This window comes from Argopecten irradians, chromosome 2, assembly GCF_041381155.1.
Source record: "Argopecten irradians isolate NY chromosome 2, Ai_NY, whole genome shotgun sequence".
In the NCBI taxonomy this organism is placed as follows: Eukaryota; Metazoa; Mollusca; class Bivalvia; order Pectinida; family Pectinidae; genus Argopecten; species Argopecten irradians.
In genome coordinates, this window is record NC_091135.1 from 6,621,243 (window position 1) to 6,642,683 (window position 21,441).

General features: G+C 34.3%; 2 protein-coding genes across 5 annotated transcripts; both read left to right on the top strand.

The window, feature by feature from the left end:
- The first annotated feature begins 137 nt into the window (after positions 1-137).
- LOC138314269 (uncharacterized) lies at positions 138-7,780 on the top strand. 3 transcript variants are annotated; one of them, XM_069254521.1, is made up of 3 exons: positions 138-359; positions 3,828-4,222; positions 4,736-7,780. In XM_069254521.1, the coding sequence occupies exons 2-3, from the start codon at positions 3,992-3,994 to the stop codon at positions 5,072-5,074; spliced, it is 570 nt and encodes a 189-aa protein (XP_069110622.1). In that variant the 5' UTR covers positions 138-359; positions 3,828-3,991; the 3' UTR covers positions 5,075-7,780. The 3 variants fall into 3 exon arrangements, with proteins under 3 accessions (XP_069110622.1, XP_069110624.1, XP_069110623.1); XM_069254523.1 differs by having other exon boundaries at positions 150-216; XM_069254522.1 differs by lacking the exon at positions 138-359 and adding an exon at positions 1,098-1,348.
- A 3,736-nt stretch (positions 7,781-11,516) lies between these two features.
- On the top strand, positions 11,517-20,530 carry LOC138314271 (uncharacterized). 2 transcript variants are annotated; one of them, XM_069254526.1, is made up of 2 exons: positions 11,517-11,568; positions 12,448-20,530. In XM_069254526.1, exon 2 carries the CDS (start codon positions 12,552-12,554, stop codon positions 14,868-14,870), a length of 2,319 nt encoding a protein of 772 aa, XP_069110627.1. In that variant the 5' UTR covers positions 11,517-11,568; positions 12,448-12,551; the 3' UTR covers positions 14,871-20,530. The 2 variants fall into 2 exon arrangements, with proteins under 2 accessions (XP_069110627.1, XP_069110626.1); XM_069254525.1 differs by having other exon boundaries at positions 11,544-11,602.
- The last annotated feature ends 911 nt before the right edge of the window (positions 20,531-21,441 follow it).

A 21,441-nucleotide genomic window follows, 5' to 3' on the forward strand; every position in this document is an offset into this window, starting at 1 on the left:
CATTTTGTATGTAATATTGATAAACTGTAACTCCATAAAAATGCTCAACAACATATTTTTATTGGAGATGACATTTTCAAAAGCAAACAATAGCCGGATCGTGATTCAGCGGTATCCCGGTCTAATATTAGTTAACTATTTCCGGTTGAAATGAAAGTAGAAAATATGACAGGTATGCGTCATTTAGATCTGTTTTCTCTGACGTCATTTAGACAGGTAATAGTGAATTGCTGTTGAATCAGAATTAATTTTGAAATAGACTAGTGTATCGTCATCATAAACACAGAAAGATTTTTCTAATAAGCAAGACTGAAGAGAGATAACTAGATAATCAGTCAGTTGATGAGCAGGAGACTTCGGTAAGAAATATTTTAATTTGAATCAAAGACTGCTATTGACATACGATTTTAACTACATGTACCATTTGTCTCATGTATGGCTAATGCTTAATATGTTTAAACGATTATTTTATACATACATACATGTAGTATTACCACAGGAGTTTGACGTTCTATCAATAATATATAAAAAATATCCCTATATAGGGGTATTTTTTTTTATATATATATTTATACTAGTTATATATTATTGATAGAACGTCAAACTCCTGTGGTAATACTACATGTATGTATGTATAAAATAATCGTTTAAACATATTTAGTAAGACATTTAACTTTGTTACCAAGTTTGAAGAAAATTGGTTAATATTTATTACAGTTATTGTACAGAAGTGGCGGAAAATTACTTTTTTTTTAATTAAACCAAAGGGCCATAACTCTGCCAAAAGTGGCGATCGAACTTGGCTAAACCCTTAAAGGCTCACTACCTTTCCGAAACGGCTTTTTAATTTTTTAAATGGGAATGTAAAACAAGATCGATAATTTTGTAGAGTCTTAAGAATTATTAACTTACCGTTAATACTACATTTATCATCACCTTCTGAACGATTTTATTAAAATAAATAAAATGTTTATTTTCATAACGCGGGTCGTACTATGTTTCCCGCCTTCGTCCTAAATACTGCGCGGTAGTTGACTGTCACTGCGCCAGACGGCAAAACAGCGAATTGACTCTCCACTGTTTTTATATACTACGCAGGAAATCTTGCATATGTTTGGTGTGGTAACCTTATTTTAGGTCATCGGTATGCATTTTTTGATGTTATTAATGTTTTTAAAGAAACCTTTATATTTTGCTCTGGAAAGGTAATGGGCCTTTAAGGTAGGTCCATACTTTTGAAAATCGCGCCAATTCATATGATGCTATACCGGAAGTTGCGGAGGTTGTTTTGAATTCCAGAATGGTTTCCGATACGCCACGACATCACACTTGGATATTTTTTCAATAGGTGAAAATTGTCTACATATAATATTGAATGTTTAAAATCATTAAATAAATCAAATAAAAGCAGTGAAGTGAAAATTATATGCTATCTCTGAGGTTTTTGCGGTCCCTGTCATAAATGGGAATGGATTTTTAAACACCGGAAGTGCCGTTCGTCACTATAAATCATAAGAGGGGACCCGGCCCGACCGAAATTCCGGAATTCTAAAAAAATTGCATACGGATTTCCTTTAAACACACAATTTGGAGAAAATCATAAAAACAAACAGACATAAACCAGATATAATATCACAAAAACGTATGAACTGATGTGGAATGTTTTTTGGCGGCATGATTTTCAAAAAATAATCAATTATAACCCATCTTAGCACTGGATGAAATGGGGGTAGGGTTGCGAGTTACAAACTTCGAGCTTACAAAATTGTGAAATTTTGATCGAGGACCTCGTGTTTTTTATATGATATTTGGGCATATCATATACAAATATTGTGAAATTGACATGGGTTTTCATTTCCTTTTTGGCCTATTCATTGATTTTTTTACTGGCGAAAATATGGCAAAACATGATAATTACGTATAGAAACGGTCCTGGGAAATAACAAAAATTAGTTAGCATATTGTTCTATCGTAAGAAAATTAGGACAAAAAATCAACAGGATCGAGACTACATTCACCCTAATATTACAGAAAACATAATTTTATGAATTTTTCTATTTTCGGTCAGCAAATTTGCAGGGATGGTATATTTCAAGCTCAAACATCTCAAAAAGTAGTTCGAGAGAACACCCATTTATCTTTATAGATTTGAAATCTACATGAAAAATGCAAGAAAATAAGACCTGTTAGAAAAAAAAGACATGGGTTTTCCCAAAAGTATGGAGCTACCTTAAGGCATTTAACTTTGTTACCAAGTTTTAACAATATTAGTTTTAACATTTGTTAGTTATTACACAGAAACTGCAGAAAAATTACATTTGTAGTAAATTAAAGGGCCATAACTCTGATAAATAACATCTGCTGAGGGAGTTGATCGAACCTGGCCAAGCACTTAAAGCATTCAAACTTGTTACAAAGTTTGAAGAAAATAGGTTAATATTTATTACAGTTATTCAGTGATTTTTCTCCTTATATAACTGGGGTCGGAAAACGACCCCATTCCCAATGCCAAAGCCCCCCTATATTTTTCCCAATTACAATGAAAAATCCCCAAATCAAACTGCTGAGACAAAAAAAAACTGTCCTGATAAAAGATTGTTTTGTTGATACAATACAGGTCCATGTAAAAACAGCATGTTACATCAAATAACACAGTTATACAATATTTAATTACCTATAACACCATGTTCAGTAATGGGTAACTTTTCCTAAAACTCCTCTTTTCGCGATTAAAAATTCCCAATTTGTGTCAAAACATGTTTTCCCAAAATACCCTGAAAAATCACTGTTATTGTACAGAAGTGGCAGAAACTGACTTTTTTTTTTATTTAAGCAACGGGCCATAACTCCCTAAATAAGGTCAGTTGAAAGTCGCGATTGAACTTGGCAGAGTCCTTAAGGCATTAACCTTGTTACTAAGTTTGAAGAAAATCAGTTTACATTTGTTACACTTATTGCACGGAAATGGCAGAAAATGACTGACAGACAAACCCAAATTAATATCCCCCGTTTTGGAAAAAGCGGGGCATAAAAACACGAATAAGGAAATTTGACATTTAAAGTGACTAAATGAAGGAGACATGCACTGAGTGGGACATGATATTTAAGTATTGAAATTCTGTTTTCCACACAACAACTTGTGCATGAACAACGTTAAACCAAATGAAATCTATATGTAGTACATGTATGTTAGACATTATATTTCTTCAAAAATAATGGTAAAATACTGGTATCATTTCATTGGTACCAGTTTGGTATCGTACCGTTTCATTCTTAATGGTACAGTATAACCCTATTAAAAAGTGTCTCCTTGTGCTATTACCTTCATACTGTTGTCTAACATTGTTGTAATAAGCACGAGACACTTTTGAAACATTATGTTATGTAACTGAAATAAACAAAAACACCTTATGATTGTCAGAAGTAGTACATCTATTTTTTTTTTAAATCTAGATTTCGATCTCAGACTACGGTTTCGGCCATCATTTTAAGGTGAAAGGCTTTGAAAATTTTTTTTTTTTTAAATCCTACCGACCGACTGACCCTATTTTTTTTGCCAATGTCCTAAACAGGCTTTTTTTTTTTTGCCTTAGTGTCTAAATCTCTGCATGTATGTATTCTGTTTTTGATAAGATCCGATGATGTTTTGATAGTGAGTTTGATATCGATGCATTAATCTGGAGTGTAGTTTCCATAGCACCAAGTGGATGTTTTTTTTCTTTGTGTAATTTACTGAAATTGTACAACTGTATAATAATCTGCAATATGCTTTAATTGTCATTCTTTGATGCTAACAGGAATTATCACATTATTTCTTTTTTTTTCAGATGACAGTGTCGATAATTATTTATAATAATATCAATAAGGAAACACCCTAGGGATAACAAAGGATTTCAAAAAATATAACAAGGAAAACAAAAAATAAATTAGGAGCACTACACGAACAGGATTCACTAATGATGAGCAAAAAGTTTGAAAGTTAACACCAGTTATGAATCATGCCCAGGAAATGTTTTCAGCTTTGTTCAAACCATTCACAGGAAGGTCAAACAATTCAGGAAGAAGAGAGACTGTAAATCCTCCCGAGAGAGGACAGACACAAGACAATGTACAGGACGGATTTTTAGTGGTCGGACAAAGCCGCAGCGAGAGGACAACAGTCAGAGCCTGTGATTTCACTGATAATGTAAATTCTCCTCCAGACTACCACAGTGTTGCTCAGGTAAATAGGAAAAAATGTTTTGTGTCAATGTGTAATAGAAAAAGTTAATGCTTTACCCCAAGATTGTCCTTTAAAAGAAATTTGTCTCCCATTCCCTGACCTTTGTTTTAAATGAATAGATTTGAGATTGTGAAAGTAAACAATTTTTTTTTTTCAGAAAAAAATTCTTTTTAGATATATGTAAAAACAAAATTTGAAAAGGCAAATTCATAGGATATTTATCATAGTTATATAACCTGATCATGAATTCAGACTTACAAGTACATATAAGCATGTACATGTACCTCCATTTTTACATTTTGGTCATAAGAAAATATTAACCAGTAATGCTTGATGTTCTGTAAATGAGAGTATTATTCTTATGCTTTTTCATATTTTTAGGGTGAATGCATGTGAATTATAAAGAATTCTTCTGTACTTTAAGCCAAATAATCAGATCATGTTACAAGTTCAAATCATTTCAGATGTATATATCCACTGTATGTACAAATGTTTTTGGTGGTTTATTTCCAGAATCAAGATATCGCAGACGACAGCAACAATCTGCCTTCCTACACCCAGTACTGTCGTTCTTTGTCTACATCGTCCAGTATGAGCATAGAAAGTTCCCAATATACAAACTTTAATCAAAATACTACATCTGCTAATTACATGGAGAATCAGTATGACACACTTGGTCACAAGACTGCTGTTTCAGATGTCCCATTTGTGCTCAACCCTCAGATCCAAACTGTTGTTAATATTATTCATGGTCAAACACTGCCCTTTGACCGTCATCAGGTTAATCTTTCCCAGTACACATACGACTTTAGTCTGGAGAACTCTATGGTGAATGATGCCATGTTAACATGAAAAAAAATTGCTTTAGACAATTTACATTAATCAAGCTTTAAAGATAAATTATTTATGTGTTTAAAGTATAGTGCCCTCCAAAAGTTCTGTTACACGTGCAGTTTTACAAATATACACTAAGTACAGAAATATGTAAACCTTTTTAATACAGGCATCAGTATATAAAAATATTATTTATCAACTTATTTATCTTCTTTAATTCATTAAATGTTTTTTGAGGGTTTTCACAGAGATAAACTGCAGCAAATTTTAACATATGTTACAGAACTTTTGGAGGTCAGTGTATTTATTTTCTATGATATTATTTTGTGTTCTTTGCTTGTAATGAAAGAAATATTTTATTTGTAAAGCAATAATTATTGTAGATCTTTAAAAACAAAGGGACATAATTTTTGTTTTATTTTGTTATGAAATAATCTAAGATAATCTAAGAATTTAATCTGATCTAGATCTTCTGACATTGTTTTATTTCAACAATTATGAAAAAAGGTATTAATTAGTACTAATACCAGTAATTTATCTTTTAGTGTCCCACTGAAGAGGAATGTTTGTTGACCCAAATAGAACTTTGTGGAACTGGTTATAATCATGATAAAAAGTGAATAATTCAACAGATGTTAAAATTGTTCTATATAACCCTGGCCCCGATATAACCCTGGTCATTTTGTGAAATATCACAGGCTGAGTCACATTATTAATGTTGCAATGGTTTCAGTGTAAAGCAATTGACGAAACATATACAAAATATATTATGTATGTGTATTTATGATTATTTATTCCAACAATTTCCAATGCTTGTTTGTTTCATTAGTTGTGCTGAAATTAATTATCTAAAATCTGAATTTTAAATAATTCCTTTTATAATTTAAAGATGCTCCACTGCCGACAGAGCATAAATGATATTCATCATTTGAACAATATTTGGTGTTTAATCGTGTATATATATGTCTAATTAACACAAAAAATAATATAAGATAATTTATTTGCCTTTGGTGCATGCGCAATCAATACTTTATTCCATATAGGATATAGTTTTTTTGCAATTAATTATTTTTCATATTTTGAACTTGAATTGAAATTAGAAGCTCAAACTTTTCAATGGTGGTAATGGTGTAAAGTAAGTAACTTTTGTAACTGAAGAAAAATACTAAATCGTCTGCTCCTGTTTTTGATAGTGAAAAAATACCATTTGTCAGCGGTGGAGCATCTTTAAGATAATTCCCATTGCTAAAGGATTTTATCCAAACATTTTTTCTTCCCATTAACAAAGAAAAAAAAATGTATCATTCTAAACCTTTCATATTGTGTTAGTTCATCACATTGATTTCAATTCAATATTTCGCTTCGGTATAACAGATTTCCATTCAATATTTTCCTATGGTATATACATGGGACATTGTATAACAGATTGCACACTATTTGCTTGCAACAAATAAAAATTGCATACACATTTAATGTACCTGTCATTTATTAGCTTAATGTTTTATAATATTCATATAAATGGCAATATTCTACCTTTACTCTGATTTTAGCTTGAATTCAAATAAATATACCTTTTAGAAGAACTCCCTTTTTGCTCCAATTCCTCCCAAATTTTGCAATATGTCTAGAAAAAAAATACCTGTAGGTTTAACTCACACAAGTTATATATTTTATGAATACATTAATTTTGTGTAAGTTGCAATTCATATCACAACCACCAAATAAGGGCATAATTTATAAAACATAAAAAAAAATTTGGTAATTTGTTAGTGTTCAAACAATTCAGTTCAATATTGGTTCATCCTGAAGATGTGTTTTATTTCTGTGATTTGACACCTGAAAAATATGTTCTAGACTTATGTCTGATATTTTGTAATATTTTTATTAATGCTGATTGGGTCTGAACTGGAAATTGTAAGAGATCTTTGCTTTTGGCTTGATCCCTGTCTCCTAAATATTTGATATTATCAAAAAGGTAACTGGTAGTTCTTATTTATATACATATATATAATTATAGTGTTCTGCAATTTATTCATTACCTAAACCTACTTAAATTATAGTGTTTTAAGAAAAAGACTTAGATAGGCCTTGTCTACTGTCTAATTCTTTTGACTGTATCTATATGTCAATAAAATTTGTTGATATTGAAATTGGATTATAGTGTTGAAGTAAACAGTTATTAAACCAACTTTCTTATGCGGCTACTAATTTTCGCCGTTTACATTTCAAAAAAAGTTTGCGAAGATTAACATTCACGGATTTCAAAGTAAAAGAAAAATTCCTATCAATTTAAATGCTGTAGATATCTATTCGCAAAAACAAATCACACACGAAAGATAGTTTGTTTATAGTATAGTTTTGTAATTGCAAAATATGGGCATTATGATGAATGAATGTGTATTTTTCTGCACTGAAGTACTCTTGTTTAACCAATGTGTTGTTAAGAAAAAGGGCACTTTAACTCGCATAAATATATAATAATGTTACTAATAATGTTATGGGAGAAGATCATATTGAATGAAATAGACATGGGTAAATTCCTTACATAGCTCTGCTGGAATGGAGATATGTATAGAACCATGCCAGAATGTATAAATATGTATACCAATATATGTATATTACATTTTGAAGTAATACGCTGAATTATTGCTTACATCAGTATGTGAAAGTGTAAAATTCAATGTGCTAAACACTTGTTTGTGATATTAAAAGATTAAAATTTTCCTTGATTTTTTATTACATTCTATACATTATTTTTTAATTATGGATCTTTGTCGAAGTCTATATCGAATTACATTGTATTTGAACATGGAGTGGTAGAATAAAATAATGATCAAGATTATACATTCTACCAGGCCAGTTTAACACTATATTAAAGGGGCTTATCATATTGAATCACCTTGGCGTCCACATCAGCATTGGAAATTACCGGTTAAGGTTTTGATGCAAGTTTTAAAGTACTGCTTTCATTGATTTCAACTTTAATATAGTATTAGAAGTGTTGTGATGGGTATCATTTTAAAGAAGAAAATGTGGATTAGGGGAATTTTACTCGTAAGAACCCAAATGGGCCGAATTTTTGTTTTACCTCTTGTGGGCAGATTTCAAACAAATTTCTCTCAGGGCACAGCTTGTTCCCCCATCACCAGTTGCTTCCTACTAGGCGTTGACAAAACTACATCTAACTGTTAGTATCGTATGGCGTTTCCACTGGTGTTTGCTCCTCCACCCGAACCTTATAAATGATAGCTCTTTTTGTGACCCTTGCCTTCTTCTTCTTGCTCTTCAAAGTGTCTGCAAGCTGCCTGAGCACCTGGTCATTTTTCCATCGCCAATTCAGTCTCCACACGAAGAGGGAATGTGCTCTTGGACAAGACTTCCTGCCCTGTTATCTTGATTCTATATATGATCATCCACCATTCTTATCTGTACATTTTGTTGGTGTTGGTATGATTTATTCATTTTAAAATGGTTAATGATAAGAAAACTGAGAGGCCAGGCATGTAATCGTCTTGGATTGAACAACAATGGTTGGCTGATTTTCTGCTTTGATTGATTAGACCCAACGTCATATCTCCCTGTGTGCAACGTGATCCGTGCTTGAATGTTTGTATGTTTTGGAAAGCTGCAGTATATTGGTGTTGTGCCTCCTTGCAATAGTGAAACTTGCCGATGTTAGAGTGCTATCTCACTGAATCACCCAAACTGGTCACATTATACTGACAACGGGTAAACCAGTCGGACCACTACGTTGTGAGCGCCACGCAGCAGTATAAATTTACACTTTTATTGACTTGTGCTCCTCGACAAGGGGACAGAACCTTGACCAATTCTGGACCAAAACTGAGGCGTGATGAAAGAAAAAAATTGGAAAGAGAAAATATAAGATCCCGAATTTAGTCGCCTTTTCAGATTTAACACAATGAGGACAACAAATTACCGCTATGAAGACTTCACGTTCCCTTTGAACAGCCGGGGTCTTGTAATTAAGGATGGCCTTCCATGTATGCGGTGTGTAGTGTGTATGAAGTGCGCATGCGTAGAGCGTGTATTGGGAGTCTGCAGTATAGGAACTCTTGCCCTTTTTATAGTGCTATATCACCGAAGCATGCCGCCGAAGACACCAAGCAACACACCCGCTCCATTATACTGACAACGGGTGACCATTCGTCGCACTCTCTTTATGCTGAGCCCTAAGCAGGAGCAGAAACTACCACTTTAAAGACCAGGGGACAGAACTCAAAGCCTACCTCACACAATACAGTTTGTACACAATAGTGGATGGATGCATCCATGATCATTAGTCCTGACGTATATATATGTGTGTATGTTACGGCAGTCATCATGTTGGCTTTCGCTCTTCATCAGAATTTATATTGTGGTCTTTGGCGGGGTTATTTTTTCCTATACTCAACATTTTTCCTTTTGTATATCTTAATTATGATTCCATTTTCCTGCTTAATGTTATCTAATTGCTATGTTATTCTTATGTAATGTTTTCTTATTTTGGTTTTTAATACAGTAAAATCCCTTATATAGATCCGTACTTATGAGGCCTCCTTGTCTAACTCCATGTGATATCATAAATATAGGTCCGGACTTATGACGCCTACTTGTCTAACTCCTTATTTTACACTAAAAACTAAAAGCTTTGAAAGTTTTCTGTCGGCTTGTAATAGTGGAAGATCTTTCGTTATATATAAATGTATTCTCCCACTGAAAGTATGAAATACCGCTAAAAGCTTTGAAAGTTTTCTGTCGGCTTGTAATAGTGGAAGATCTTTCGTTATATATAAATGTATTCTCCCACTGAAAGTATGAAATACCGCATATATGGGAGACCTCCTAACATAGACATCTATGCTCTGTAGGTAGGGCGTTAGAATGGTACCTGCTGCCCCTATTGCATGATAGTAAAGGCGACTAAATATAGGATCTTATCTTTTACTCCTATTCTTATCTATCTTTGTTCTTCTTAACATATCCCTTGATACCGCCTCACTTTTGGCCTTCTGTTGAGCGCTTGCCCCTGTGAGGAAGACTCTAGATTTTGTCGCCTGGCCGAGACACACCAAAGTCTGTAAAAGTGGTAGTTTCTGCTCCTGCTTTGTGTTCAGCATACAGGGAGTAAGACGACTGGTTCCCCCACAGGCGTTTGGCCCTATAGACATTTTTCTCTCTATATATGTAATACTGTGTCGACACTTTTTCTCTCTATATATATGTATAACTATGTCGCTACAGTATTACATATATTTATAGAGAGAAATGTCTATAGAGCCAAACGCCTGTGGTTCGCCCGTTGTCAGTATTATGGGATCGGATGGGGTGTGTTGCTTGGTGTCATCGGCGGCATGCTACAATGATATTGCACTGTAAAAGGGCAGGGTTCCACTTTACAAGAAGACATAACACGAACATATCGCAGTCTCCCAAAACATGCACCTCACACTTCACACACGCTACGAACTGCAAACATGGGAGGCCGTCCTTACATGACACTGGCTGTTAATAGGACAATTAACTAATAAAAACCATTCAAACATACAAACATAGACATCTCAACACGCCACACATTGTATACAGGAGAAGCCGTCCTTAACTGAACTGCAGGTAGGGCATTAGAACTGTACCTTCTGTCCTATTGTATGATAGTGTTTGGCGATAGGATATCTTTTCTCTTCTTCGTAATTGACTTTATTCTTCCAAACGTCTCCTTTGATACCGCTTCACTTCTGGCTTTGGAAAACTCTTTATTATATCCCCTAGCCGACACACACCATAATCTATAAAAGTGGTACTTTTAATATTGGTTCCATGACCCGTTTTCAGTTTAAAATATAACTGGGTAGGGTGTGTTGCTTGGTATTTTCGGTGGTGGCATACTTCAGTGATATGGTACTATATAAAAAGGGCAACAGTTCCACTATACTGTCAAGAAGACACAAGTTAACACCAATATATACCACAGTCTCCCGAAACACGTACGCACATTGATCTTCAAACACACTGGCACAATACGCCACATACACGAGAGGCTGTCCTTAGATAATACTGTATAATAAAAAAACAAAACCAAAAGCTGGTTCTGACTGTTTCTTCCTCGTGGTTAGTGATCTTGTTATCCTTGCAACCGAAGCACATACGTGTATTATCAACATATATTCGGCTATATATAGGAAAGACTTATTTACATAGGTACTGTCATTGGCAGAAATATCATGGCATTCCTTTTCCCCACCAACATTATTATTTATGTACACATCTCAATAAAAAGGTTGTTTTTTCTCGTTATGGAATCATTGTGCTGTATAATTATTGTATACTTATTAAGATCTGCACATATACCTTTAGCTAACTTCATTCTCAATATTTTCTATGATACAAAACTTTTACAAGATCAATATCGCGTACTTTAATACGAGTGAATAGAACGCGCCCGTGATAACGTGAAAAATTTACGCAAATAGCCAAATAGAAAAGAACACGACCGAATACATACGGCTGATAAGGTAATAACTCCATCTCTGTAGAGAGAGCACACAGGTATTTATTTTTGAGGATTTAAACAAATACATCGAAAATATAGAATTATACAGATGCATTTGTTTTGCATCAGCTTATCTCGGAGTCTGAAGTTAATGTACATATCGTGTAAAGGTGGGCGGGGTCATTTGTGACAGTGAGTGTACATGTATGCATGTACAATGCAGCAAATTGCTGCAATGCTCATGTATAGACGGTAAATAAAGTACATATGCAGTTCGTACGTACGTGTGCGAAACATGTACACACAATGTTCAAATTCTGGATGAATGACATACCAGATGTATACATGTACACGTACAATGTATATAGTGTATAGATCTAGATACAGTGTATAAGATTATATAAGTAGATTATCTACAAGTATGACCTTTATTTTGAGGCCAAATGCCAGAATCAGCGCCTAAAATATAAACGCTTCATAGAACAAACGGTGGCATAATTATGATATAACAACATCGACTCATATAATTAAGGTTTTAGGAGTCTCAATCTGTAGTATAATGCATACACATAAAAATGTATACACCGGTGCACAAAATGTATATTAATTATTAATGAAATTGCATTGTATACGTACTTTACGTCATAGTAAATTTAATATCGTAGCGAAGAAAGGGGATGTCAACTGTATTTATTATTTTTTTTTGTTAACATTTTCCATTTGAGTTATTGCAGTTAAAAATAATTTGCAAACAATACAAAAACCCAACCTAAAAGATTGTTGGGTCACCTAACTATGGGTCATGGTGACCTATTGCGATAGTCTATAGTCCGTCGTGGTCCGTCGTCCGTTAACATTCCATTTAAAAAATTTTGAGTTATTATTACCTTTTATTTTGCAGACGCAATGATGTGACCAATTACCAACCATTGGAATTCTGTGGATATTTGTGATGTAAATATACACTGGAATAATAAACAGAATAGTAAAACTTCTCAATAAAACATGGAGGAAGTACTCAAAGAGTTTTACCAGTGTGGGCTATGCGAAGGACCAATGTCGTACCCAAAAAAGCTGAAGTGTCAACACGTTTTCTGTCACGAATGCTTGGTAGTTTACATAACCGAGTACTTCGGGAAAGCCTCATTTCCATGTCCAGTGTGCGAGTATCAACATTTACCCGTCGAACAGGAAGCTGTTATATCCCAGGATTATTTACTGGTGCCAGAGGAAGATGCTTTACAGCGCGACGTCCGTCGATTTTTCAAGGACGGTGAAAATCCCTCGCCCATTCGCAGCATTGATGGAATCAACAGAGCCCCATGTGTAATTCACGATGGCCAACTATGCCATTTCTTATGTTTGGGGTGTAATGTGCTTGCATGCGAACTTTGCAAACGCGAGAGACATGCACGTTGTATCATACGTATAATTGACAAGAGCATGCACGTGGAAGCATATAAAAAGACAAAAGAAATGTCTGGAGACCTGTGTGATTTTTTGTCAGAAACCGAAACTGCCAGCAACACTCTGCATTACAAGTTAGAGAACGTATTTCACGACTCTGAACTACATGAAGCAACGGTCAAATCGTATTACTCAGACCTCAAGGAAAAAGTTGTTAGATATCTGGAAGAGCAAGAACGGAAAGTGCTAGAAAAAGCGAAGGAACTCAAGGAGAAAGAAAAAGAACAATTGGAGCGTGACACTGTTATTTGCGAAAATATGTGTTCTTCTGTGCAATCTCGACAACGTCTTTTAAGTGCTCTACAAGGGCGCAGTGCTACAAATGCCCCCGAAAATTTGGTGATTACAAAACATTTGCGAAAAGATTTTGAAGTATTTAAAACCATGTTGTCAAAGCTGAAATCAGATGCCGATAAGAGTTACAATGTACGATTTATGATCAACACTAACCTAGAGGACAAAATGACAGACACAGATATTGTAAAGATTGAAGTAATAGACTGTTGTCATAGCGATGCAGTTGCTGCTACATTTGAAGAAGAATCTGAGATGGATAATCAGGCTTCGACTGAACAGAGCTCTGCACAGAGACCGTCTGAGAGGGCATCCTCGGATCAGATCAGCCAAAATACTCACGAAACCACGCCACCTCCTCCTCCTTCTAATAGCCAGGATGATCCACCTCCTCCGAGTTACAGGGACATATCACGGCAATCCTTCATACAAAGACCTCGACCTTGGCGTTCTTCGGTTGTTCGCCGTAGACCATCAGCATCAGCACCACCGATACCAGGAAATGAAAATACAAACAGTCGAATCCAATCGCCATATAATTCAGCAATGCAATATCCTTACCCTTCCCAGGTTGGCTTCCACCAACCTAATCCGTCAAGGTATCCACAAATGTCCCACATACAGCCATCAGCTCCGCCTTTGGCCCCTGCAGTTTCTGATGAAACGGCAAGGTTCCTGCGAAGCCCCATCCCACCTGGTGCACAAACTATCACCATGTTTAAAGATATAGCAAAAGTCGATACGAAAACAGATAGGGATTTTACTAATCCGTATTTGGTAGCCATTACCACTGTCGGTGAATACTTTGTTGTGGCTGATCAAAAGAATCGTCGTCTTCAGCGTATGGCTGATGATGGTTTCATGGGTGTCGTCGACATGTTTGACTGCGGTACGGAACCGACCGATGTCGCCGGTATATCGGACACAATGTGTGTTGTGGCTGCTCCAAATAAAGCGAGTTTACTCCTTGTGAACTTCTCATCCTCTCCAGGTTCCGGTGCTCCTAGGCTACAAAAGACGATGAAATGTGGAGGAAAGTTTACAAGTGTAGGATTTTGTAAAAGCAACGGAAGATTAATCTGTGGAATTGGTCCACCATACGCTGCAACACGAGTTTCCATTATAACGATGCAAGGCCATACCACTGCGAAGATTGACATCCGGAACGGAATGTCTGTTCCTAGAAATCTGGTTCTGTCTGAAGCCAGATATCTTGCATTTTGTGATATTCGTAACAACGAGGCGGTGTTTTACGATACAGCTCACAGTGAGAAGAGACCTGTAATTGCGCAACGTCACGGTGCTAGCTCGCTGAAAGAACCACACGGAATCGTCGTTCTTCCTGCACTGAAAAGTGTTCTCATACTGGACGCATCAACCGGTGACGTGTTTGTGACGTCTTATTCAGGATTTGCGCGCAAAGTGTTGAAAGGCGGTGTCAGCGTGCAGAGATGTAATAACGTCGATGTAAAATATTCAATGAGTCTAAGCATTGATCAGAAAATATTGGCTGTAGCCAACAACAAGGGATCTGTGTCGTTTTACGAGATTCGATTCATGTGATTTCCTGATATTATGGACCTTGAACAAGTGCAATCATTCACTAAAATTGTATATGTTAGGAACAGAATAATATTTTTGAAATGTAAAGAACGAATCAAGACAGATAAAGCATCAATATGTTATTTCAAGGACAACCTTCGGTTCGTCATATTTAGCTTACAGTTGAAACTCTCAGATAACTAAGAACTTGTGAAACAGTTGACCGTACTATCCGTGTCAATGAACAAAACTGAAAGAACAGTTTGGCTATGAACTTTTGAAAACCAAACATATTTGCATGCTACGTCATGAAAAAATGCGTCTTCTTGACTTTCTGTAATCGGCATTGATTTAATTATATAAGCATGCATTTTTATTGGAATGGTTGTTCGATACAGGTTGAAGTTCAAAAGGTCAAGTATTAAATGTGGCATAGTACACATTTGCAATGACACAAATAAAACTCAACACATATGTAGTAGCGGATACGGTTTTGGCAAAAAGTTTTTGTTCCGACTCTGGTACTTGTTTGGTCTGTGAATTTACCTTTAATATTCTTGCGTTTAGAAAAAAGCTTTTTCATGATTTACTAGTTACAAAACTATGATCATTTCTTTTATTCTTGTTTTGGTGAGTTTAGATCCAATGGATTATAAAGAATATGATCTGCACACACAATAAATATCATAAATCGTCCGATGGCAATCCGAGTATGTATGAAAGCTGAAATGGCCCCATGAATTTATTACCAGATGTATCGTCGGAAAAGACGAGGTTGAAGATGAGTTTTCTTCTATCTTCAAGTTTATTTCATTATGCGAATTACAAGGTGGAAATGGAATGGGCACAATAATGGTCTCTTATTTGCCTTAACCAGCTTGGTTCATCATGTCCAAATACCCACCAAAGAAGACTTGTTCAAAATGATTTGACATAGAGCTAAAATGCAGTACTGCATACTTAATCCCGGGTTCACATTTTTAAAGTTTCAGTATAATCATAAAGACTGTAATTATTAAATTTACATGTACTAGTGTTAAGCATTGATTAAGGTAAATCGTTCAACATCATTATAATGTAAGTGTACAAAAAGTACATCTTCATATGGAGATGAACAACTATTCAAACTAAATGTTATATTTTTCTTTTATGTCAAATAAGTGTGTATGTCTACGGATATCCTTATGACCAATCTTTTTCGTTAAATTATTTTGTTTTGGTGTTCCTCAATATCTAGCGTGATCTATCGAATGGCAATAATGGGGTCACCTAGGTATTCCATTTTATCTTTTGTCTCAATTTTTTTATATACTCTGTTTCACTATTTCATACATGCTTGTGTTATATAATTAGTTTTACCTACCAGGATAAGGAAACCTATTCCACTCGATGTTTAGGATATAAAAAACGTTGTGTTCATTTTTAAATATTTCAGTAGGAATATTATTCTTTTATAACACAAGAGTTGGTTGGTTGGTTTATGATGCTTAGTCTCATCTTTACAACTCAGTTCCTTTATATGTGATATGTTGCCCATGATAAGCGCTGTTATATTTTGGACGGATTGGGGTTTTAAATATATTCATTGTATCTCCTTGTAATAGTAGAACTATTTCCCGTTTTATAGTGCAATCTTACTAAAACTCGCCTCAAACCAGTCGTCCCATTCCCTTCCTGCTGGGCGCTAAGCAGATGGAGACGCAACCACTTTTAAGACCGTTGTATCTCAGTCAGGAGTCAGAAACAGACATCAGTCAATAAAAGATAATTTCCTAGGTTTTTTTTTGTCGATCAGGTAACTGGTAAAGCTGGTACAATCAAAACGCTCTACCTACAGAACTTTCTTGGGAATATAAAACACTTATATTTGTCTAAGCTTATAATGAATTGTAATCCAGAACAATGCATAGAGCGTTTTTTTATTATTGTATACATTGTTTTAAATTGTTTATCAGTGTTATTTTCAATAATTTTTCAAGGTCTAGACATTATATTAATACTCGATAGATATTATTACAGTATGTTGCATAGCCATAGAATTGAATACCTCGGTGTTATGTTTTCAATGTCATTAAAGATGCTCCACCGCCGACAGAGCATGAATGATATTCGTTATTTGAACAATAATTGGTATTCAATCGTGTGTATGTATGTCTAATTAACACAAAAATAATATATATTTTCATTTTGCCTTTGGTACATTCGCAATCAGTACTTCATTCCATATATGATATAGTGCGTCGGAATTTTTTCGGGATGCAGTTAATTATTTTTCATATTTTTAACTTGACGTAGAATTAGAGGCTCAGACTTTTCAATGGTGATAATGGTGTAAAGTAAGTAATTTTTGTTACTGAAGAAAAATGCTTAATCGTCTGCTCCTCTTTTTGATAGTGAAAAAATACTATTTGTCGGCGATGGGGCATCTTTAAATTTGAGCTTATGTATTAGATTTATCATGATGTTCAATGTTTTTAACATTATTTTATCTTATTCAAATTTTACTGTACATGCATAATGCTTCCAAATTTTGCTTGATACTTGTTTTATATTATAGATCTGCATTTTTTTTATCGTATGATGTCGACATGTACAGAATATTTTGAATATTACTGTATTAATTCCAGGATATCGCAATATCGGTTAGCTCAATTAATGTGTATAAAGTTATCCAAACTATATCTAGCAATGTGTGTGTGTATTTAAAATTAATCTTGTTTGTTGAAAACTTTACAGACTTGCTTCGGCTTTAGTATCGTCCTTTACTGTACATGTATTAAGTTTTGAGATTTGTAGTTAAAAGATAAAATACGGAATCGGCGTTGCTGTTCTGATCATACAGTAACAACACATTGTATAACAGACACAACGACCGTATGGCTTTATTAATTGATGTTACTCACCTAAGACTTGCTAGTGATGATAATGTCGAAAGGTAATAATGGAATAGGAGTAGGAATTAAGGATAAAGCTAAACCAATCTGATTAAAATATAGATCACCATTATACACAACGTTATGCAGATCTGACGGCAACCCGAGATAACGTAGCGTATAATGTTGATCTGTATTTTAACCAGATTGCAGCGACGTTAAAATAATCAAACAAACGAACAAACAAAGTGTAACCAGAAACAAATTGAAAGCAGTTTTTATCGATTTGTTCCCCAATAACATTTAGCTGCATAAACTAGTAACGTTATGCACCGATAACACTGCATGACAGGGTTTGTTCCAGTTCAATGAACGCTAAGTACCGCACCTACACGTACATGTACCTTTACGGTCAAGCAACCTCTCACTTATAGACCGATAAGCTCATAACAGTACAAGACGAAGTTGTGTGCATTCTTTAGGTGTTTTTTTTTCATTGCAGTCTTGGTGGAAAAAGCTGTTTTTACTAGAGTCTGCCCTATAAATGGAAAAAAACTCAGTTTAGTACATGTTTGTATTGAGTAATTGCAAGGAAGTGGTATGATATATACATGTATGTAATGACGACCCACGTTTTTTGTTGTCAATTTGTTTCGATTTTAGAATTCAGAGTTAAAATGTATTCTAAGAGAAGGTAAACTGGATAAAACATATTTCACGTTTTATATATGTACTTTAAGTCGTTATTTACTTTGTGCCTTTTTATAAAGCGATATACTGTAAGCGTGCGTATTCTAGCGTTCTCAAATGTTAGCCCAATGCCATTTTAAACTTGTTATACGTGGCAACCATCATGATTACCTTGTTAGACTTCTAACAACTACAAGAAGTGTTTAAGAATATCAATCAATGGAACATGACCATATTTGATTACATATTACTGAACTGATGCATTAAAATCGTCACAGAAAACACTGATATGAAAAATAAAATTTTGTTGACATATGATTTATTGAGATAATCACAACAGGAAAAAGTAATACAGTCGCTTAATACACACGATTACAGTATATAAATATATATGGACAATATCTATTACTTAGATGGTTGGTTAATGTTTTACGCTTGTACTAAGTATATTTTCGCAGTGTGGCTTATCAAGTCTTTTTATGTAACATGACACATAGATGTAAATAAAGCTAATTACATATTAAGAATTTATATAACAGTGTCATAATACGCGTAGAGCTGAATACTTTATCAGGTTCTCATTAACATGATATTATTTCACAGTATGTAAGTAACCTACCACGGAAAACAATATTGGGCCTAAAAGACTGAAAAATGTAGCGTGCTATGTTTACCAAGGTATGATTTAAAAATATTTTAAGAAACATGGGTTTGTATTGGATCTACATTGCAGAGGATTCAAGAGTTTACTAAAAGGACAAAATGTAGACATGGAGGAAATTTTGCTTTTTACAACATGATGGAAATAGATAGGTTTTAAATATATTTTCTAAAAATCGAACTCAAAAGAAAAACTAGTGAAGTTGTAACTGCATACTAGAACTATTTACGATATTAAAAGCTTTTATTGTGATGTATTCTTATACTAGAAAATTTCGCCAGATACAATGGTATTGTGTTATTAGTGCATTTGCTAAATATGTTATATTATTAAATGTCTTTAATTGTTAATGATTTATATTCAGAAAAATCACCATTTTTGTTCAAATTGGTTCATGTATGATTTATATAATACTTCCAACAAATACTGGAAAACAACTTATTTTCTCAGCGACATAAATTTGCTTGTTTAATATCCACCAACCTTTTTCTGTTGAATAATTTCGCGATTTTTTACGGAAAATCGATCGTTTTACAATTAATTAAATGTAATATATGTTATGACGTTAACTCAAATACTACTGCTTGTATATTTATATATAATACATATATATTTGTGCCTTTCGCGCTGATTTTAGAATATATTAACCTAGTACAACAGTATTTCCTCGCGGGTATTTGGTGCTCATTCATAGTTATGCTGTCATATTTACACCCAATTATCATCTTAAACGTTTTTCACGACATGAATTTTGTTTATATTTACATTTTGCCACAGATAATCCTATTACTCTAATGATAATCGTGATCGGCATTATGAGCCAATAAATGCAGCCTAGACTCGGTGTAATTATATCTATATCAACGGATGCGAGTCTTGTTTACTGACACCATGTTAGTCCGCGCGGGAAAATTGACATTGTGGTTGAATGAACCAGTTTGGTTATGAAACTATAAAAAATCTTTAATATGTCTGGATAATTGAAAGAAAACTGAAAAGCTATTGGAATTTTGTTGTCTTTTCAATGTTTTAAACACTTTATCACATTGGCCTTGGCTGTTGAGGTTAAATGGCTGAAGCAGTGAATTAAAACTCGCATCTAAGTTATGATTTTCTTTGGACAAGAAAGTAAAATGTAAATATAACAATTAAAGGATTGTTAGATTGCATTTGTTGGAGATATAAATGTAATTTGGGTGGCAGATAAATATTCATAGAGCCCTAACGGGCGCTATTCTATTTATCTGCCACACAGATTGCATTTTATCTCCAATAAATGCAATCTAACAATCCTTTAATTGTTAAAATATGTGTGTCGCGTATGGATTATATAATTCTGACTGACCACAGTCATCCCTAGCCATGTTTGTCAAACCATATTGTTTCTGTAATTCTAGTCCATGTTGCTCTTTATTCGTGTTGACTGCATGCAAATAAAATGTCCAATCCTAATTTTTTTTTTGTGTTTATGGGTTTTTTATCGCCCGCGACGATAGTTTGCGAAGGCGATACTTTGGTGTTGTCATCAACATTTCACTTTAAGGTTTTGCGTTTAGCTCTGTTTCTCAAAAAGTTTAAGTCCAATCCTAACCAAACTTTAAACAAAGCTGAAGGACATCGTTATCACCTCGCCACACCTAATTGTTGTAGGATTCAGTTCAGGTCATGGGATGCAGAAGCTGTGAACCTTTGTGATGCTAAACTATACTTATCTCCTTTTCTTATTTTTTTCTCTCAGGTGTTGTTTTCAAATATTGCATTATAGTTATGTATATAAATCATACTTATGATTATGCGTAATTTTTGTTTAAAATTTGAAATTATTGATATCATTTCTTATTCGTTGGCTTAAGAGATGTTCAAAAAATTTTGTTGTCCAAGAAAGAAAATACAGTGTGCTCACTACCGAAAATAGAAATCGCTGCAATTATGAAATATGAAGTTAACGTTACGCACAAACAAATAATCTAACTTCCGGTTATTTACTGTAAGAAAATGTTAAATCATGTTAATACCATAACAGATATAAATAAATATACCATAAATATCTAGAGCCCGAAAAAGTGACTTGAATTATGGCTGCAAATACATAACTTGTATACACACGATCGCTCGCCAACAAAAACACACAAAATCCCCTTGATTGCACTAGACATTTCTGCAGTATGTGAAGCATACCTTAGCAATAAACGCCAAATTATGTTAATATGATAATTATATCATAGTCATTACTATTGTTTAATTAACATTGATATTGTTTTAAGCCTTTTTACTGTTAGCAAACAGAAGGTGGCAAACATAATCGTTTTTTGCCAGAGGGTTAAGGCGGTGACGTTCGGACGGATAATTGTCAGACTTAACATCCACT

Excerpts from the sequence above, each read along its gene's own strand:
- LOC138314269 (XM_069254521.1), top strand. The coding sequence starts at position 3,992 with ATGAATCATGCCCAGGAAATGTTTTCAGCTTTGTTCAAACCATTCACA. Across the intron at positions 4,223-4,735 it reads ACTACCACAGTGTTGCTCAG|AATCAAGATATCGCAGACGA; the intron begins GTAAATAGGAAA and ends GTTTATTTCCAG.
- LOC138314271 (XM_069254526.1), top strand. The coding sequence starts at position 12,552 with ATGGAGGAAGTACTCAAAGAGTTTTACCAGTGTGGGCTATGCGAAGGA.